Here is a 19,822-nt window from a genome sequence, read left to right on the forward strand (position 1 = left end):
AAAAGTTTAAGCTTCACTGTCCAAACACGTACATAGGGGAATGTATATCCACGTCCCCACCTTTCAGTCAGGGTAAAGCCAGGGTGCTTCTATAGCTATTCATCATGTTGGTTAGGGGCTTGCAAGTAAGCATTTCACTGTAAGATCTACCTACACCTGTTGTATTCGGCGCATGTGACAAATAACATTTGATTTGTCTGTGTTATTGAGGCCTATTTGGAGCACCTCCAACAATACACTGACTACTGTGTGTGTGTGTGTGTGTGTGTGTGTGTGTGTGTGTGTGTGTGTGTGTGTGTGTGTGTGTGTGAAATAGAAAACTAAATCATATTGTATCTCTATGTGAGGACCATAACCTTGCTTCACACACACACACACTCTCTTCAGTACAAGACTAAGGCTTGCTTTTAATGATAATTTGTCAAAATATGCTAAATCTTTGCATACTGTAAAGACAATCAAATATTTATTTATTGGAATGTGCTACTTGCGAATCTGTTTGCTTTGGGTTTCTGGAACACTTACACCTTCATGCAAACGCTGCAACTTGTTTTAGCTGTGTTATAGATTCTTTATTTGTTGAAAGGAATGTACTCCTAGAGCCATATCAGTCTAGTTGCCTTGCCTAGTTAAATAAAGGTTAAATTGTTCAATAAAAACAGAAAACAGTCCTATATCCATCATTATTTGGGTCAAGTAGAGTACAACCCCCCTGTAGTATCATGACATTGTAAATGTTGACAGAGTCATGTTTGACTGGATCCTCCTCTTGACCTGCCTGGCAGTCATCACACCATAAATTCAAAGGGCATCAACAGTCTCCCTCTTCCTCCCCTCACACTCTCTGCCTCCAAACCTGCATTTGTCTAGCTGTCTGTCTCCATCCAGGGAGACAGGCCTCTCTCTGCCTACCTCCCATCTATCGGTCTCACCCTCCCACTCTCATTCCTCCCTCTCGCCCTACCTTCCTCCCTCCCTCCCGCAGAGTGTGGTTTGGTGTATGGTACAGTACAGTAGTAGCCTGTGAGTTTAGCCTGAGGCTTGGTTCTTTAAATAGGAAAGGCCTTAGCTCGGCCCCTCAGGTAATTACACAAGAGACAGACTGGGACTTCCAGGGAAATGAGAGGGTGTGTGTGTGTGTGTGTGTGTGTGTGTATGTATGTGTGTGGTCACACAGCTCAGAAGAGGGATGGTGAGGACTTACCACTCGTTGGACTGCAGCGTGGGAGAGTCGTTCTGGGCGATGTGATATAAGGCACTCATAGCGTTCATGTTGAACAGGGGAGGCTTGCGCTCCGCTATGAAGAGGAAGAGAGGTCGAGAGAAGGAGAAGAAAGATATGGAAAGGGGGAGTAGAGAAAGAAAGAGGAAGAGAGAGAAAGGGAGGGGGTTATCATATCTGGTTGAACATGAGGAAAGATAATATATTATTTTGACCTTGACAATGTTATTCTATTTGTGTGTGTGTGTGTGTGTGTGTGTGTGTACATGTAGCACACAAGGGGCCATGGTAATCACATGACAAACACATGATTGAGCAACATTGTGAATCAACTGTCATGTGTCAGTCAGGAGTGTGTCACTGCTCTCTCTAGATGGGGAAGTCCAAGATGGTCTAGCTATGTCTGTTTGTTTTTTTTGACATTATGAGGAAGGCCATAAAAAGTTAATTTTCCTAACAAGTAACGATGCCTTCTGAGATGTACACTAGTTGCAGGACAATGCTCGACGGGGAGCGAACTACAGTAGTGGCACAGTGCCACTTGACATATTTCACATTTTGTTGTGTTACAGCCCGAATTCAAAATGGCTTAAATAGATGTATTTTCTCACCCATCTACACACAATATCCCATAATGACAAAGTGAAAACAAATGTATTAAATACAGAAATATTTATTCACACCCGAGTCAATACATGTTAGAATCACCTTTGGCAGCGATTACAGCTGTGAGTCTTTCCGGGTAGGTCTCTAAGAGCTTTGCACACCTGGATTGTAGAATGTTTGCACATTATTCTTTTAAAGATTATTCAAGCTCTGTCAAGTTGGTTGTTGATCATTGTTAGAAAGCCAATTTCAAGACTTGCCATAGACTTTCTTTGCCGATTTAAGTCAAAGTGTAACTAGGCCACTCGGGAACATTCAATGTCCTCTTTGTTAAGCAACTCCAGTTTAGATTTGGCCTTGTGTTTTACGTTATTGTCCTGCTTTTGGAATATTTTTATTCTGTACAGGCTTCCTACTTTTCACTCTGTCATTTAGGTTAGTATTGTGGAGTAACTACAATGTTGTGGATCCATCCTCAATTAACTGTTTGCCTCATGGTAAAATCCCTGAACAGTTTCCTTCCTCTCAAGCAACTGAGTTATGAAGAACCCCTGTATCTTTGTAGTGACTGGGTGTATTGACACACCATCCAATATATAATTAATAACTTCATCATGCTAAAAGGGATATTCAACATCTGCTATTCTTTCTTTTTTTGACCCATCTACCAATAAGTGCCCTTCTTTGCGAGGCATTGATCTTTGTGGTTGAATCTGTGTTTGAAATTCACTGCTCGACTGAGGGACCTTACAGATAATTGTATGTCTGGGGTAGTCATTCAAAAATCATGTTAAACACTATTATTGCACACAGAGTCCAATACTTATTATGTGACTTGTTAAGCATATTTTTACTTATTTAGGCTTGCCAAAACAAAGAGGTTGAACACTTTTTGACTCAAGACATATCAGCTTTTCATGTTTTATTAACTTGTAAGCATTTCTAAAAACACAATTCTACTTTGACACTATGGGGTATTGTGTGGAGGCCAGTGACAAAATCTAAACGTAATCAATTTTAAATTCAGGCTGTAACACAACAAAATGTGGAAAAAGTCAAGGGTTTGCGAGTACTTCTTGAAGGCACCAATGCACTGACTAAGTTGCTCTGGATAAAGTGCCTGTTCAATGACTGAAATGTAAATAAGCCAGTAAAAACAGATGCACACTAACCCAGTTCAATACAGGTGATTCCCAGGGACCAGATGTCCACCTTCCCTTCATACTGGCCCTCGTCCATTGCTAGGATCACTTCCGGGGCCATCCTGGGACACAGACACACACACACACAGACACACAGACACACAGACACACAGACACACAGACACACACACACACAGACACACAGACACACACACACACACACACACACACACACACACACGTCAGTAATTTACCACCAGTGTTATATTTGTGGAAATTCATAATCTGTTAAGCCTGGATATCTTAAAGTCCCTTTGGTATGCAGTGATAGCCTAGCTAGAAGCTCAGGTCTGAGTAATGTGCTGCTGGAAGACTAGAGGGTGTACGTTATGTGTCGAATTAACAGCCTGGCTGGATACAAGTAGCACACTGTGAGCTTAGAGTATCATGAATAGAGAGTATCAGGAGAATCGACACAGTGTTCTGGGAGTTCTCCCTATGTTTTGTTTGTTTGCTTGTTTGTCTCCAGCGTTACTATGAGGGTCTGTGAATGACCATTGTTTTTTTAACATAATAAATAGTTGTAAATTATGATGCATAGCCATCTGGTCCCAGTGCGTCCCGCATACGTGTTCCAGCTGAACATGTGATTCAATTAATCAACTAATCGTCAAGGCCTCGAGTAGTTGAATCAAATGGGATATTGGTGGGCTGGAACAAAAATGTGCATTCTGGGGAGGCCCCAGGACTGGTGTGGAAATGCCCCATTGTAGTGTGTTAGGTACTGACAAGTATGTTACAGAATTCCCACAAAGGAGATGTTTTGGACTAGGTCTCAATGAGATGAACCTAGGCAAATAACAGCTACAAGAACATACAAGAGTATACAAATACAACACAAGATATAGCTTTACACTGCATCAGTGTTAAGATATTGACCACTAACATTGGCACAATGTACATGGTGTACAAAACATTAAGAACACCTACTCTTTCCATGATATAGACTGACCAGGTGAATCCAGGTGAAAACTATGATCACTTGTTAAATCCACTTCAGTAGATGAAGGGGAGGAAACAGGTTAAAGAAGGATTTTTAAGCTTTGAGAAAATTGTGACATGGATTGTGTATGTTTGCCATTCAGAGGGTGAATGGGCAAGAGAAAATATTGAAGTGTCTTTGAACGGGGTATGGTAGTAGGTGCCAGGCACACCGGTTTGTGTCAAGAACTGCAACACTGCTGGGTTTTTCACAATCAACAATTTCCCGTGTGCATCAAGAGTGGTCCACTACCCAAAGGACATCCAGCCAACTTGACACAACTGTGGGGAACATTGGAGTCTACATGGGGGGGGTGCAACTCAATATTAGGAAAGTGTACTTAATGTTTTGTACACGCAGTGTATTCCTACATGATTACTACCTCATCCCTAAGACTTTAAGATATTGGCCAATAAGGTGTCCCTACAAAAGAGTTGTCAGGAGAGGCTATAGAGGCAAAGCTATGTTATATACTACTAGGCTAGCTATATATTATGTTAGTGTGGTGATACTGAGCAGTACAGTGTTTGTGTCTGTGTTGAGGTACTGACCAGTAAAGTGTAGGGTTGAGGTATTGTTAAAGGTAGACTCAGTGAAATGATGTTGCCAAGAGCAGCACCGGATGAGCAAGATGCAAGACTTCGCTCCCACAGTCAAACACAGGATCTGCGCATGTACACGGGCTCGCTTCACACTTTTACAACATGGTAGCCACAGGACCAAAACAGCAGAGAAGTTGAGCCTCGTGCTTCAGCGCTCTTCGTTGTTGCGGAAATTGACCCACTATGCTGTTTACTTTATGCATCTACGTCATATCGCTGACTCTACCTTCAAAATGGTAGGTACTGACCAGTAAGGTGTTCCTACGAAGGAGTTGGCAGGAGAGGCGATTGAGGCAGAGCCGAAGTCTGCCAGTTTGACCAGGCCTGGCTCAGTTAGCAGGATGTTTCCAGCTTTCACATCTCTGGAGAGAGAACAAAAATAAGCGATGACACGTCAAACAGGGTTAGAATAGAGTGGTGGGATATGGTTCAGAGCACACATTTATTTAGGCCTGTACTTAAGCTCAGCTGAAGAGTGAGAGGAGCACACATTTATTTAGGCCTTTCCTTGAGCTCAGCTGAACAGTGAGAGGAGCACACATTTATTTAGGCCTTTCCTTGAGCTCAGCTGAACAGTGAGAGGAGCAGACATTTATTTAGGCCTGTACTTAAGCTCAGCTGAAGAGTGAGAGGAGCACACATTTATTTAGGCCTTTCCTTGAGCTCAGCTGAACAGTGAGAGGAGCACACATTTATTTAGGCCTTTCCTTGAGCTCAGCTGAACAGTGAGAGGAGCAGACATTTATTTAGGCCTTTCCTTGAGCTCAGCTGAACAGTGAGAGGAGCAGACATTTATTTAGGCCTTTCCTTGAGCTCAGCTGAACAGTGAGAGGAGCAGACATTTATTTAGGCCTTTCCTTGAGCTCAGCTGAACAGTGAGAGGAGCAGACATTTATTTAGGCCTTTCCTTGAGCTCAGCTGAACAGTGAGAGGAGCAGACATTTATTTAGGCCTTTCCTTGAGCTCAGCTGAACAGTGAGAGGAGCAGACATTTATTTAGGCCTGTACTTAAGCTCAGCTGAAGAGTGAGAGGAGCACACATTTATTTAGGCCTTTCCTTGAGCTCAGCTGAACAGTGAGAGGAGCACACATTTATTTAGGCCTTTCCTTGAGCTCAGCTGAACAGTGAGAGGAGCACACATTTATTTAGGCCTTTCCTTGAGCTCAGCTGAACAGTGAGAGGAGCAGACATTTATTTAGGCCTTTCCTTGAGCTCAGCTGAACAGTGAGAGGAGCACACATTTATTTAGGCCTTTCCTTGAGCTCAGCTGAACAGTGAGAGGAGCACACATTTATTTAGTACTTGGGGAGGCATACAATCTCACAATTAATTTATGTGGTGAATAAATATATATTTTTCTTTCCTTTCGGTTTCAGAACTTTTAACACGATAAAACAGTAATGTTTGTCTTTATGGGCCATGGTGGTAAAATGATAAAGGTTTCACATAACATTCTCCGTAAGTGATGTTCAAGAAAAGGGGCCTGTTGGAATGCACATTGAAATACAGATTAGGGTTGGCAGATGACAACTCTAAGAATGTTATTACTTAACAGTGAGACCAGAGGCACCACATATCTCGTCTCAGCAAGAGCTCAAACGTGTTTAAATTGATTTATTTTTTGTATTTTTCCCCCACCTTTATTTAACCAGGTAGGCCAGTTGAGAACAAGTTCTCATTTACAACTGCGACCTGGCCAAGATAAAGCAAAGCAGTGAGACAAAAAACAACAACACAGAGTTACACACGGGATAAACAAACGTACAGTCAATAACACAATAGAAAAATATATGTACAGTGTGTGCAAATGTAGTAAGGTTAGGGAGGTAAGGCAATAAATAGGCCATAGTGGCGAAATAATTACAATTTAGCATTAACACTGGAATGATGGATGTGCAGATGATGATGTGCAAGTAGAGATACTGGGGTGCAAAAGAGCAAAAAATATAATATGGGAATGAGGTGAGGATGTGCTATTTACAGATTCAATGATCGGTAAGCTGCTCTGACAGCTGATGCTTAAAGTTAGAGAGGGAGATATAAGACTCCAGGTTCAGTGATTTTTGCAATTCAATTCCAGTCATTGGCAGCAGAGAACTGGAAGGAAAGGTGGCCAAAGGAGGTGATGGCTTTGGGGATGACCAGTGAAATAAACCTGCTGGAGCGTGTGCAATGGGTGGGTGTTGCTATGGAGACCAGTGAGCTGAGATAAGGTGGGGATTTACCTAGCAAAGACTTATAGATGACCAGTGGGTTTGGCGACGAATATGTAGCAAGGGCCAGCCAACGAGAGCATACAAGTCGCAGTGGTGGGTAGTATATGGGGCTTCGGTGACAAAACGGATGGCACTGTGATAGACTACATCCAATTTGCTGAGTAGACTGTTGGAGGCTATTTTGTAAATGACATCGCCGAAGTCAAGGATCAGTAGGATAGTCCGTTTTACGAGGGTATGTTTGGCAGCATGAGTGAAGAAGGCTTTGTTGCGAAATAGGAAGCCGATTCTAGATTTAATTTAGGATTGGAGATGCTTAATGTGAGTCTGGAAGGAGAGTTTACAGTCTAGCCAGACACCTAGGTATTTGTAGTTGTCCACATATTCTAAGTCAGAACCATCCAGAGTAGGGATGCTAGGCGGGCAGGAGGGTGCGGGCAGCAATCGTTGAAGGGCATGCATTTACTTTTACTAGCATTTAAAAGCAGTTGGAGACCACAGAAGGAGTGTTGAAGCTCGTTTAGAAGTTTGATAACACAGTGTCCAAGGAAGGGTCAGATGTATACAGAATGGTGTCGTCCGCGTAGGAGGTGGATCAGAGAATCAACAGCAGCAAGAGTGATATCATTGATATACAGAGAGAAGAATAGGCCAGAGAATTGAACCCTGTGGCACCCCCATAGAGACTGCCAGAGGTCTGGACAACACTGAGCTCTATCTGAGAAGTAGTTGGTGAACCAGGCGAGTCAGTCATTTGAGAAACCAAGGCTATTGAGTCTGCCGATAAGAATGCGGTGATTGAGTCGAAAGCCTTGGCCAGGACGATGAAAACTGCTGCACAGTACTGTCTTATCTATGACGGTTATGATATCATTTAGGACCTTGAGCGTGGCTGAGGTGCACCCATGATCAGCTTGAAAACCAGATTGCATAGTGGAGAAGGTACGGTGGGATTCGAAATGGTCGGTGAACTGTTTGTTAACTAGTTGGCTATAGGGGGCGCTCTTTAAATGTTTGGATGAAAAACGTTCCCGTTTTAAACAAGATATTTTGTCACGAAAAGATGCTCGACTATGCATATAATTGACAGCTTTGGAAATAAAACACTGACGTTTCCAAAACTGCAAAGATATTGTCTGTGAGTGCCACAAAACTGATGTTACAGGCGAAACCCAGATAAAAATCCAATCAGGAAGTGCAGCATTTTTAGAAACTGCCTCATGACTCCTTATATGGCTGTGAAGGAGCTCGGAGTCAGCTTACGTTTTCCCCAAGGTGTCTACAGCATTGTGACGTCTTTTTAGGCATTTCCATTGGAGAATGGCTGTAAGAGACCATATAGGGCGAGTGGTCGCATGGTGTCTCCCGGAGAAAACCTTGCGTAAAATACTGAGGTAGCCATTTTTCCAATCGTTTCTTATGAGAAACCAACTGCCTCGACGGATATATTATCGAATACATATGTTAAAAACACCTTGAGGATGGATCCTAAACAACGTTTGCCGTGTTTCTGTCGATATTATGGAGTTAATTTTGAAAAAAGTTTGCCGTTGTAATGGTAGCATTTCCCGGTCGATTTCTCAGCCAAGCATGATGAACAAACGGGAGTTATTTCGCCTACAAAAAAAAAGGAACATTTGCTATCTAACTGGGAGTCTCCTGAGTGAAAGCATCCGAAGTTCTTCAAAGGTAAATTATTTAATTTGGTTGCTTTTCTTATTTTCGTGAAAATGTTGCCTGCTGCCAGCAGAGCTAGCATAGCATTATGCCATGATAAACTTATACAAATGCTTGTCTAGCGTTGGCTGTAACGCATATTTTGAAAATCTAAGATGACAGTGTTGTTAACAAAAGGCTAAGCTTGTGTTTGAATATATTTATTTTATTTAATTTGCGATTTTCATGAATAGGAAAAGTTGCGTTATGGTAATGAGCTTGAGGCTATTACGCTCCCGGATACGGGATTGCTCGTCGCTAGAGGTTAACTTGGCTTTCGAAGACTTTAGAAAGGCAGAGCAGGATGGATATAGGTCTGTAACAGTTTGGGTCTAGTGTCCCCGGCAGCTTTCTAATCTTTAGGGATCGCAGGCGATACGAAAGAGAGGTTGAACAGGCTAGTAACAGGGGTAGCAACAATTTCGGCTGATAGTTTTAGAAAGAGAGGGTCCATACTGTCTAGCCCAGTTGATTTGTAGTGATCCAGATTTTTCAGCTCTTTCAGAACATAAGCTGTCTGGATTTGGGTGAAGGAGAAGCGGGGGGGGCTTATTTAAGATATTGATGACAAACATTTTAACGAGGGGGAAGATGGAAGACCGGTAGACCGGAAGCTCACCTGTGAATCATATTATGGGAATGGAGGTAAGCCAGTCCTAGCAAGGCACCGTGGGTTATGGCAGCAATTTCAACCTCTTGGAGCGGTTTCTTATGAACTGGAATGGAGGGTACAAAGAAGAGGAAAATACATCAAGGGGGAAAACCGTCAGTGCTATCTAGAGACAAGCAATCTGCCCTTCCTGATATGACACACAACAACGAACCCCAGAAGCATCTGTTAAATGTGTAAAGTCTAACAGGGTTGGGATAAAAGGGTTATAAAACACATTCCCGGTGGGTGGATTGCTGCTCTGAAAGCCTGGCCCCAGATCTGTTTGTGCGGTCTTACCAACTTGATGACAATATGAGTTGGCAAGGCAGCACGAACAAATCTGGGACCAGGCTAGCAGAGCGACGCCTTGCCTTAGAGTCAAAGGAAGCAGAACTACAGTGGAGGAATTTCAGAAGTGCTTCACACACACAAAAATAGGTCAAAACCAGCCAACTGTCACGGCTGTTTAAAACAGTTTCCATGACAGCCAGGACGGGACACAAACAGAAGTGCTAAATATATCACGTAGGCCAAGGTGCGGAATATTTGGAGACCCTGAACAGGAACATTCACAGTGGAATATTACACACCCTGTTTAGAGATAAAAGGTTCCTTGCTTACCATGAATGTTGCATTACTAATGGGTGTATAAAGCACATGCTCAAAAATAACACCGATATTCTCATTGCGATTTTGTAACTTCTCTTTGAATGAACTGTGTGTGTTTAGGTGAATAAGTATGTGTGTGTGTTTGTGTGTGCGCGCGCTGGATGTGTGTTTACTACTCACCCTCTAGTAAATCTGATGCGGAGCCTAGGCAGTACTCCATCACCAGCTGGAAGAGACAGAAAGGTCATAGGTCAGAGACAAGTGGACACCCAAAAACACACACAAGATTGAGAGTTGCCTCCTTAAACAAATGGCCAACAACCCCAAATATCTATTATATAATGACTCAGACAAAAACAAGGAAGGCCTCATTTATTACCATCATAGCAGAGGTGGTGGAAACCAAAAATTAGAGAAATTGCTGTCAAGCGCAAAGATATTTTCCTAACGACTTTTACACTGGAAGTGGTTGATGCATATTCTAAAAGGTCATGACATAAACCATGTTGTAAAAGGGAGGTTTTAGAGAAGGAGACACATGGTGAAAGACAGAGAATCAGAGAAACTATGCAAAAGAGGGATGAGAGAGAGACAAAAATGGGAAAGATAGAAAATGGTGAGACCGAGAGAGAAAGAGAATGAGCGAGATTATGAGAAAGAGTCAGAGTGAGAGATGAAAAGAAAGAAAGATAGTTGAAAGAAAGATAGAAGCAGCCTGATGAAGAGGGGGGGGAAAGTGGTTTCCCTGGCAGCTCTGCCACACTCCACTGACCCAGGCAGTGTTATCCTTCAAGTAGCAGCCTTTGTACTCAATGGTGTTTGGATGGCGCAGCTGTTCCAAAAACTTGACCTCCTTAATGATGTCCTGCCATTTCTGAGGAGAGAAGGAGGGAGAGAGTGTGTAAGAGTCAACAACATCAACACATCTGCAAAGAGCCCTATTCACAGCATGTTGGCCCTGACATATTGGCCAGGGCAGTAGGTTTATGGATAGGTCAGTTCCATTTACACAAGAGAGGAGTTTGAACCCAACCCTTGACCCCAACCCAAGGCCTTGTGGATCGCAGGGAATGTTGAACCTCTGTTTAAAGCCCTTAGGTGTGACCATACTGTGGCCAGAGTGGGAACAGTGTGTAATTTCAAAGTGTTTGTATTAGTTGTTCTCGTCTCATTTGACCTCTGCTACAAGGCCTAAGTTGTGACCATTCCAGTGGCCAGGTTGTGATTTCAAAGATACCGAGTTGTGACCATCATAGCGGCCAGAGGAAGGGACTGCCCATGAAATGTTGAACCTCCATTTCAAGTCCTGAGTTGTGACCGTCCCATTGGCCATAGAGGGAAGAGTTTGAGAGGGAGTTCAAAACATTTGTATTAGTTGTCCTCTCATCTTGTTTAACCTCTGTTTCAAGGCCTGAGGCGTGACTGATAAAGCAGACAGAGTGCTAAATTAGTTCAACTTGTGTTTAAAGTGAGTAAAAGGCTGCAGTCCTCTCACCTCGGTGGTCTGTTTGCCATTGTAGGACATCTTCTTGATGGCCACCACCTCGTTGGAGTAGGAGTTTCTGGCCTGAGGGAGAGTAAGAGGGCAGTGAGAGTAGGCAAGAGAGGGGAGAGGAGGGGAGTGAGTGAGTGAGAGGAGGGAAAAAAAATGTAGAGCGAGAGAGAAAGGTGAATGTGAGAACAGGCATTTCTCGTAGAAACACACAGCTGTAGTCTGGATACAGGACATAGGCCTATATTTAACAGCTGGCTAGAATCCAGTTGGTAGCCAAAAACTGGTCAAAGTGGGTCATATGACTGAGATGTAGCCACTCTATATATGGCTCTGGGTCAAATGAGGGTAAATGGGAAACAAGAATCAAATGTCTCCTCAAAACATGGCAATACTAAACATATGTAGGAAACTCCCTGTAGTTACAAATATGAGCATAGACGAAAACAAGCATAGAGGAAACAAGCAACTCAACAGAGAAGCTAGCTAGCTAGGTACTTAACCACACAGTAATTAGCACATTGCGCGTGTTAAAACCCCTAAGGCTTTTAGAACACATGGATGGCTTCCTCATACAAACGTTGATGGTGCCTCATTCCATTTCAGTAATTTCCCCCCCATACACATGCCTTTGGTCAGAAGGAATGTGAATGCATAGTAGAGCTATGAGCTAGCCACAGCAGCTAGCAAACACTTGCAGATAGCTATCCTAGTAGCTCACAGCGGGTAAAGAAGTGTATCAATGACCAAAAAGGCACCAGGATTTCATACTAGCCAGCCAAATCAGCCAGACAAGACTGATGGCCTCATCACGTGGCATGCTGACATACAGTACCATAGCCATATAAATAGAATTACTAGAATGGGCAAATCCCTTCAGACTATGGCAATTTGACTGGAACATTTTAAAGGGCTACTCTGGGATTGGTATATCCATTTTGGAATGTTAAATTATTGATACACAGCCATTGACCTCAAATCCAGATTGCCACTTTAAAACCATTTCCCATTCTAATAAGTATATTTCTAAGAATGCAGCCTTTTCCGGTAGATGACTGGACTTAGAGGAGCTCTAATGTCAGTCAACCAGGCCAGGTAAAATCTCCTGCCTGCCCTACTATCTATCCATCCATTCATCCATCCATCACCAGCTGGCCTCGCCACTTAACGCGCAGAACAGCTGTCTTAGGAGGAAAGGCTTCCGTTTATCCCTCTCCCCCCAAGCCTTGCATATGGACAGGCTGGGGGATGGAGTGGGGGAGGAAAGGGATGTTGGAGGTGGAAAGAAAGGGGTGGGGGAAAAGGATGGATGGAGGGAGGGTTGAAAGAAAGAGGACGGAGGGAGGGGAGGAGGAAAAGGAGGAGAGGGCTAGAAGGATGGATGAGAGGGGTGAAGGGAGGGGAGGATGGAGGGATTGGTGCTAGCAGATTCATCCTCCCCTCTCTCCCGCTCTGCGTTGATTTAGATTTAAAGGCCTTCTGTCATTAGTGACGACCAGATTAAGAAATGCGGCAGAGACAGAATTTAACAGAAATGGCAGCAGAGTTATTATTAGACAACCTTGAGAGAGCGAGTGATCTTGTCCCTGGACTCTGACATCTATAGCCACAGACAGCTAGACTGGATGTCTAACATGATCCTGACAGTGAATAGTAGGGATTGCACTCACCCAATGCATATAACACACACACTGACCAGGGCCAGTCCTGGACTAAATAGCACTTTCAATTGGCAATCGCCATGAAAGCATCTCCATTGGTTGAGAAATTGAAATGAAATAGGCCCTGTTCAATGGTTGGTCAATAACTTCAAATTCTATCTAAGTACTAAATGTATTGTGAAAAATCTCCCAGTAATGCCTTGTTAAATGAAGGTTACATTTAAAAAATAAAATGTTTTAATTAAAATTTACGAAATTAAAATTTCTGAGTTAGACATAATTTAATTTAGTATCCAGCCCTGAGGTACGACTCACAAAGTAGACGGCCCCAAAGCTGCCATGGCCGATCTCGTGCAGGTCACAGAAGACTTCCTCGGGGTCATCTTTGAAGAAGAGGTCGGCCAGCTCGGGGTCCTTCAGCGCTCCCTTCCGCGTGGACGAGGGCATGGTGGGCGGGGCTAGACGGTACCGCGGTTACCGCGATGTTCCACCTCACTGCAGCTGCTGCTCCTCATCCACGCGCCGGGCATTTACCATACCCACCTGGATGAGAGGAAACATACAGAGAGAGAGAGTTACTAGAATCTGCAATGTTTGTGACTGTAATGTTTACTGTAAAAATATTATTTATTTCACTTTTGTTTATTATCTATTTCACTTGCTTTGGCAATGTACACATGTTTCCCATGCCAAAAAGTAGAGAGAGAGAAGGAGATGGTAATAAGTTAGGACGTAACAGTGCAGACAGACAGCATTTATGATCACTACCTGGATAGAAGACACACACACACACACAAACACAATTTTAAATACTTTATGAATCCACAAATCATAATTCATACAATAAGCATTCAAACATTTCAGGACAGGGAACCTGGACACCTAAGGAAACAGATAGCAGTCTCCACACAGCAATGCTGCCCATAACTGGTGACACCAAGTAGTAACTTGCTAGCTGCTTCGTCTTATGCAGGCCTGCTATCTGAAGGCCACGTACTATCAGCCTGTGAACATGGCCGGGACAGCGAGCTTGCACTGATAGCCGAGGCGTGACATGAGGGGTTGGTATTTAAGCAGCTTGTCAAGAAAGGCACGATCCATGTAGCAGACACACACACACACACACACACACACACAGAAACGTGTATGATGGAGTTACTGGACGCCTACACACACAACATAGAGATTACATTTACAATCAGGACCTAAAGACCAACACAAACATGCACATACACACAGTCTGATCAAGAGACTGAATCGGTACAACCTTGTCTGCTCAAATATCCTACTCATCCCCATATAACCTGATTCTTTCTAGGATTTACAAGCTGAATGTGTGTGTGTATGTCACATGAACAGTTGGCAGGGTAGAGGGGGCAGAAGAAGATGGTAAGGCATGGACTGCTCACTGTCTGCTCCTGTTGCTCATCCAAGCAGAAGATCAGACACACAGTTGGAGGAAAATACACACACATACACTCACAGACCCACACAAACTGGACAGCTCGATCACCGTGAGTCATTGGTGCATCACTTCCACACATGCGCACACACACACACACACTCAGATGCACAGGCTAGCAGCAGCAGGTATGGCTGTTGTGAATCACCAGACTGCAGCTGGGCCATCAAACATGTGACATATAGCCTGAGCTTTGTTCCAGTTAGTGACACACCAATGACTGTATATATAAATGAACAATGCCATCGATCACGTGACACCATTCCTCCCATGTGAAGACTCAATAGCGCATTGGAGCCAAATTAAGTCAGTTAAGATGGCATCTCATGGAGACTTAACATGCGCAGTTTGAGCTACTCCAGGAAGTGACGTTGCAGGCTAGCTCACTGCTGCCCCCTCTCATTGAGTAACTAAAGTTGAAGGCCGACTGGGGTACTGCAGGCTGGTATTTGCAACTACATTATCCTTATATCTTTTGTGTTCAATTTTAAAATAATCGGTTCAAGGACATACACCTGGAGTATTTAAAGCAATTATTGGTACCATGATTGTATTCAATTAATTGTTTTAATTTACACGAAGATTTACTTTTTTCCATTCACTATAATTGGGGATCCTGTTTTCTGCTAACAATGCCTGCAGTACTGCGGTCAGCCTTCAACATCCATGACTTCCATGGGAGAACCCCTAATCTCATTGGAGGGAGGGACGGACACACAGACAGAGAGAGCAGAGGGCCACATGATTACGCTCATACACTTTTTGTTTTTGTTTTTACACAGGCAGAAAAACACGGTGTACACAGGCAGAGACAGGAACACACAGACACTCAACATCGTCATCATAATTCTCACGAGTTTCTTCTTTCCAGATACAAAAATATATCAAAAACCTTGTTACCACTGTAGGGGGTTGACGTTAGTTTCAAGTTATATTGTTTTGTCCTCTGTCGCCTCCTTTATTATTATTTGAATTTCATTTTTAAATGGTTATTAAATGGGTAATTGCAAACACCTGGTGTCCCAGGTCAAAATCAGTCCCTGATTAGAGAGGAACAATGAAAGAAATGCAGTGAAACGGTCTTCGAGGTCCAGAGTTGAGTTTGAGGACGTTACGGTGTGAAAAACAGATAGGATATGTAGGAAGTATCCATAATAAAATCTAATTGTATCTGTCACATCCGTGGAATACTTACAGTGAAACGCTTACTTACAAGCAGCAATGCAGATAAGAAAAAAAACATAATAATAATAAATAAGGAGCAACAATAAAACAACAGTAGTGAGGCTATATTCAGGGGGTTCCGGGACAGAGTCTATGTGCGGGGGCACCGGTTAGTCGAGGTAATTGAGGTAATATGTACATGTAAGTAGAGCTAAAGTGACTATGCATAGTTAATAAACAGAGAGAAGCAGCTGCATAAAAATGGGGGGAGGGGGGGGGGGGTGACAATGAAAATAGTCAAGATAGCCATTTGATTAACTGTTCAAGAGTCTTATGGCGTGGGGGTAGAAGCTGTTAAGAAGCCTTTTTGACCAAGACTTGGCGCTCCGGTACCGCTTGCCGTGTGGTATCAGGGAGAATACTCTATGACTAGTGTGGCTGGAGTCCTTGGCAATGTTTTGGGCCTTCCTCTGACACCGCCTGGTATAGAGGTCCTGGACGGCAGGAAGCTTGGCCGTACGCGGTTGGAGGCCGAGCAGTTGCCATACCAGGTGGTGATGCAACCAGTCAGGATCCTCCCGATGGTGCAGCTGTAGAACCATTTGAGGATCTGAAGACCAATGCCAAATCTTTTCAGTCTCCTGAGGGGGAATAGGCTTTGTTGTGCCCTCTTCTCGATGAATGACAGCCTGGGTACAAGGGCTCTAATGTGTACATTACAATACTGTGCATTGTGTTAGATTCTTGCTATACACTCAAAACATGATGGGTTCAAAAAGATCCTCTCAGTTTTTTGAAGAACCTTAGGGTTCTTGGCACTGAAAATTGCCCCCAAAAAGGTTATTCCAAGAACCCTATAGGAGGTGGGGTTCATCAAGGAACCTCCTTAGTTGGTGGGGATTCTTGCAGGAACCTAACTGCCCAACTGAAATATTTGGATTTGAAGTTGAAAGAACAACAGGCGCAGGCACTTAACTGAACATTTGTAAGATCTCCTCAATTTAAGGTTTGTCCCATGTATGTCTAAATTGATAGCGTTTTATGATGATACCATCTATCTTTTTATATTTGTGCCAATGTTTCAAAAAAAATAGAAAAAGGACACAATTCAATGGATATCAACCAACAAAGAGGTAAGAATATGTAGGCTATAAGAATGTGTTGAAGGCTGGCTGTATTGGGTGAGGATGACTGAACTGCTCACTTTTGTGTCTGTAGGTATACAGACGAGGAGGCACACAAGAGGTATGTCTATTGGTATGTTATGCAGATCACATTTACCTCATCCCATAGGCCTCTACATTATGGACGAGGTGAAAGGTGAAAAAGGTGAAAAACATTATCAAAGGTGAAAAACATTATCAAAACATTTTATTTTTTTCATTCACAAGGTATGAATGCTGTCGTGTGCATATTTGGTTAATGATCTGTATAATGACTATTTTGGGGATTCACAGACTTCACCCTCCCTACACCTCTGATGAATATAACAGGAAGCCCGTTTGATTCACAGTGCACTGCACAAATCATTCTGGCTATGGATGCGGAGAACATCAATAGCAACACACCAGTGGATATACCCATTGGACTTGGGGCCCTGCTGGGAGTTTACCTCATACTTAGATTTTTTATTCTGCTTTGCCACTAAAATCATTAAACACTGACAACTAAAATATTGTGTTATTGATAGTGTTATGCATATTAATATGAATAATAATAACAATAACAATAATAAATTAGGTGAAGGGGCTAGTTCAAAAATGAACCGCATAAGGTTATTCAAAAGGTTCGAGGACCCATTAAAAGGGTTCTTCGAAGAACTTATAGGGGTTCCCCCACAGTTTCAATTTGAAGAACCCCTAAAGGATACAGAAGGAACCGTTGCTTTTTAGAATGAAGCGTTACTCTGTTAAACTAAAGTTCAGTTCACACATACAACTTACATAATTACTGCTTTGCAAAACCTGTGAAAAATATGGGTTAGACGTTTTTAAAAACATTGATTCATTCCACCACTGATAGAGGGCAAACTACTGGCAACTTCTCAGTTCATGGTCAGATTGTTCTGAATGAAATAGGTGCCATGTTTCTTACTGGCCTCTGCTGTTATAGACCTTACATAGAACGATAAATACACCCTTTAGCTATAGAAAATCATAATGTATTCAAACATCCTGCAATCGTTCACTGGCCCTTCCGACATGCCAACAGGGAAAACACACTGTGTGTGTGTGTGTGTGTGTGTGTGTGTGTGTGTGTGTGTGTGTGTGTGTGTGTGTGTGTGAGAGAGAGAGTGTTTTTGTTTCCATGATTATAGGCTTGACAGTGAATCCAAATAAAGTATTTCAAATGTGTGTGTGTGTGTGTGTGTGTGTGTGTCTCTTCATTGCATCATCCTGGTCGGGCTCCCCAGTAAGAGCTTCAAATAAAACCTGACGTAAGCCCCTCGCTCAATCTGGATAGACAGCTACCGCCAGATAAAAGAACACAGAAAGACAGAGAGGTGAGATAAAGAGAGAAAATAAAAGAGAGAGAAGAGCGCACAAGAGAGAGAGCATCAGTGATTTTACCCACGTGGTAGGGGTTTCAAAAGGTTTCAAAGCCACTGTGTGCACAAAACATTCTGAACACCTTCCTAACATTGAGATGCACCCACCTTTTGCACTCAGAACAGCCTCAGTCGGGGCATAGACTCTACAAAGTGTCGAAAGTGTTCAACAGGGATGCTGGCCTATGTTGACTCCAATTCTTCCCACAGTGTGTCATGTTGGCTGAATGTCCTTTGGGTGGTGGAGCATTCTTGATACACACGAGAAACTGTGGAGGGTGAGGATCCCAGCAGCGTTGCAGTTCTTGACACACTCAAACCAGTGCGCCTGGCACCCACTACCATACCCCGTTCCAAGGTACTTGGATCTTTTGTCTTGCCCATTCACACAATCCATGTCACAATTGTCTCAAGACTTCCTTCTTTAACCGGGTCTTTTAGACAGATTTAACAAGTGACATGAATAAGTGATCATAGCTTTCACCTGGATTCACCCAGTCAGTACTAATGTTTTGTCCACTCAGTGATAGAAGGAGAGAGGGGAGAGGGTCCGAGATAGAAATGGAGAAAATTAATAAGCCACATGCTCACTCATGGGACACTTCTCTTCCCTCTTTTTTTGCTCTCCTCCTGCTCCTCTCCTTCTCAGTAGAAATGTGTGATATGACGCAACGAAGCAACAACAGGTTGTAACAGTGCTGTTGGGTTGGTTCAACAATTGCTTCCCTGTCCTCCCTCTACCCACTTACACCGTTTGGTGTGTGTTCGGGAATAATTTGAGGATCTATGAATGCTTAGGGAAGCGGTTTAGATTAGTGTGTGTGTGTGTGTGTGTGTGTGTAAATATGCTCACGTGTGTATGGGGGAGTGCACAAGCATGCATTTGGGTCCGCGTGAATGAATGAGTGGGTGCATATAGTACAGAGCCTTCAGAAAGTATTCACACCCCCTTACTTGTTCCACATTTGTTGCATTAGTCTGAATTTAAAATTGATTACATTTAGATTGTGTGTCATTGATCTACATACAATACCACATAATGTCAGTAGAAATCTGTTTGTAAGAACATTTTCGAAATTCATTAAAAAAATTAAGCTGAAATGTCTAGAGTGAATAAGTATTCAACCCCTTTGTTATGGCCAACCTAAAAAGTTCAGGAGTAAAAATCTGCTTCACAAATCACATAATAAGCTGCATGGAATCACTGTGTGTGCAATTATAGGGGTTAACATGATTTTTGAATGACTACCCCATCTCTGTACCCCACACAAACAGATAATTACAAGGTCCCTCAATTGAGTAGTGATTTTCAAGCACAGATTCAACCACAAAGACATTTTTCAATGCCTCGCAAAGAAGGGCACCGATTGGTAGATGTGTAAACATTTTTTTAAAAGCAGACGCTGACTATCCCTTTGAGTATGGTGAAGCTATTAATTAGGCTTTGGATGGTATATCAATACACCCAGTCACTAAAACAGTTACTGAGTTTAATGGTCGTGATATGAGAAAACTGAGACTGGATCAACAAGGCCTGTGGCAGTCATGACATTTTGTAAGCCGGGTTAATGTCATGCAAAAGACTGTCGGTAACATGGTAATTCACCGTTAATTAATAAACATGTTTAGCATCCATGCATGCAAGCAGCTGATATGCGCCTTTGGAACATTACATGTAAAAAATAAA

At 42.9% G+C, this 19,822-nt stretch overlaps 1 protein-coding gene across 2 annotated transcripts in view; it reads right to left on the bottom strand.

Annotated features, from left to right (window-relative positions):
• taok3a (TAO kinase 3a) overlaps positions 1-19,822 on the bottom strand; it is a 97,896-nt gene that overhangs the window by 20,735 nt on the left and 57,339 nt on the right. For both annotated transcript variants that reach the window (XM_052461829.1, XM_052461830.1), the window contains exons 3-10: positions 13,277-13,504; positions 11,304-11,375; positions 10,581-10,682; positions 9,989-10,034; positions 9,167-9,263; positions 4,863-4,976; positions 3,001-3,092; positions 1,205-1,298 (exon numbers count right to left, since the gene is read on the bottom strand). In XM_052461829.1, the coding sequence (XP_052317789.1) occupies positions 1,205-1,298; positions 3,001-3,092; positions 4,863-4,976; positions 9,167-9,263; positions 9,989-10,034; positions 10,581-10,682; positions 11,304-11,375; positions 13,277-13,408 (749 nt within the window). In that variant the 5' untranslated portion in view covers positions 13,409-13,504. The remainder of the gene's footprint in view (positions 1-1,204; positions 1,299-3,000; positions 3,093-4,862; positions 4,977-9,166; positions 9,264-9,988; positions 10,035-10,580; positions 10,683-11,303; positions 11,376-13,276; positions 13,505-19,822) is intronic.

Source organism: Oncorhynchus keta, chromosome 14, assembly GCF_023373465.1.
Source record: "Oncorhynchus keta strain PuntledgeMale-10-30-2019 chromosome 14, Oket_V2, whole genome shotgun sequence".
NCBI classification, from domain to species: domain Eukaryota; kingdom Metazoa; phylum Chordata; class Actinopteri; order Salmoniformes; family Salmonidae; genus Oncorhynchus; species Oncorhynchus keta.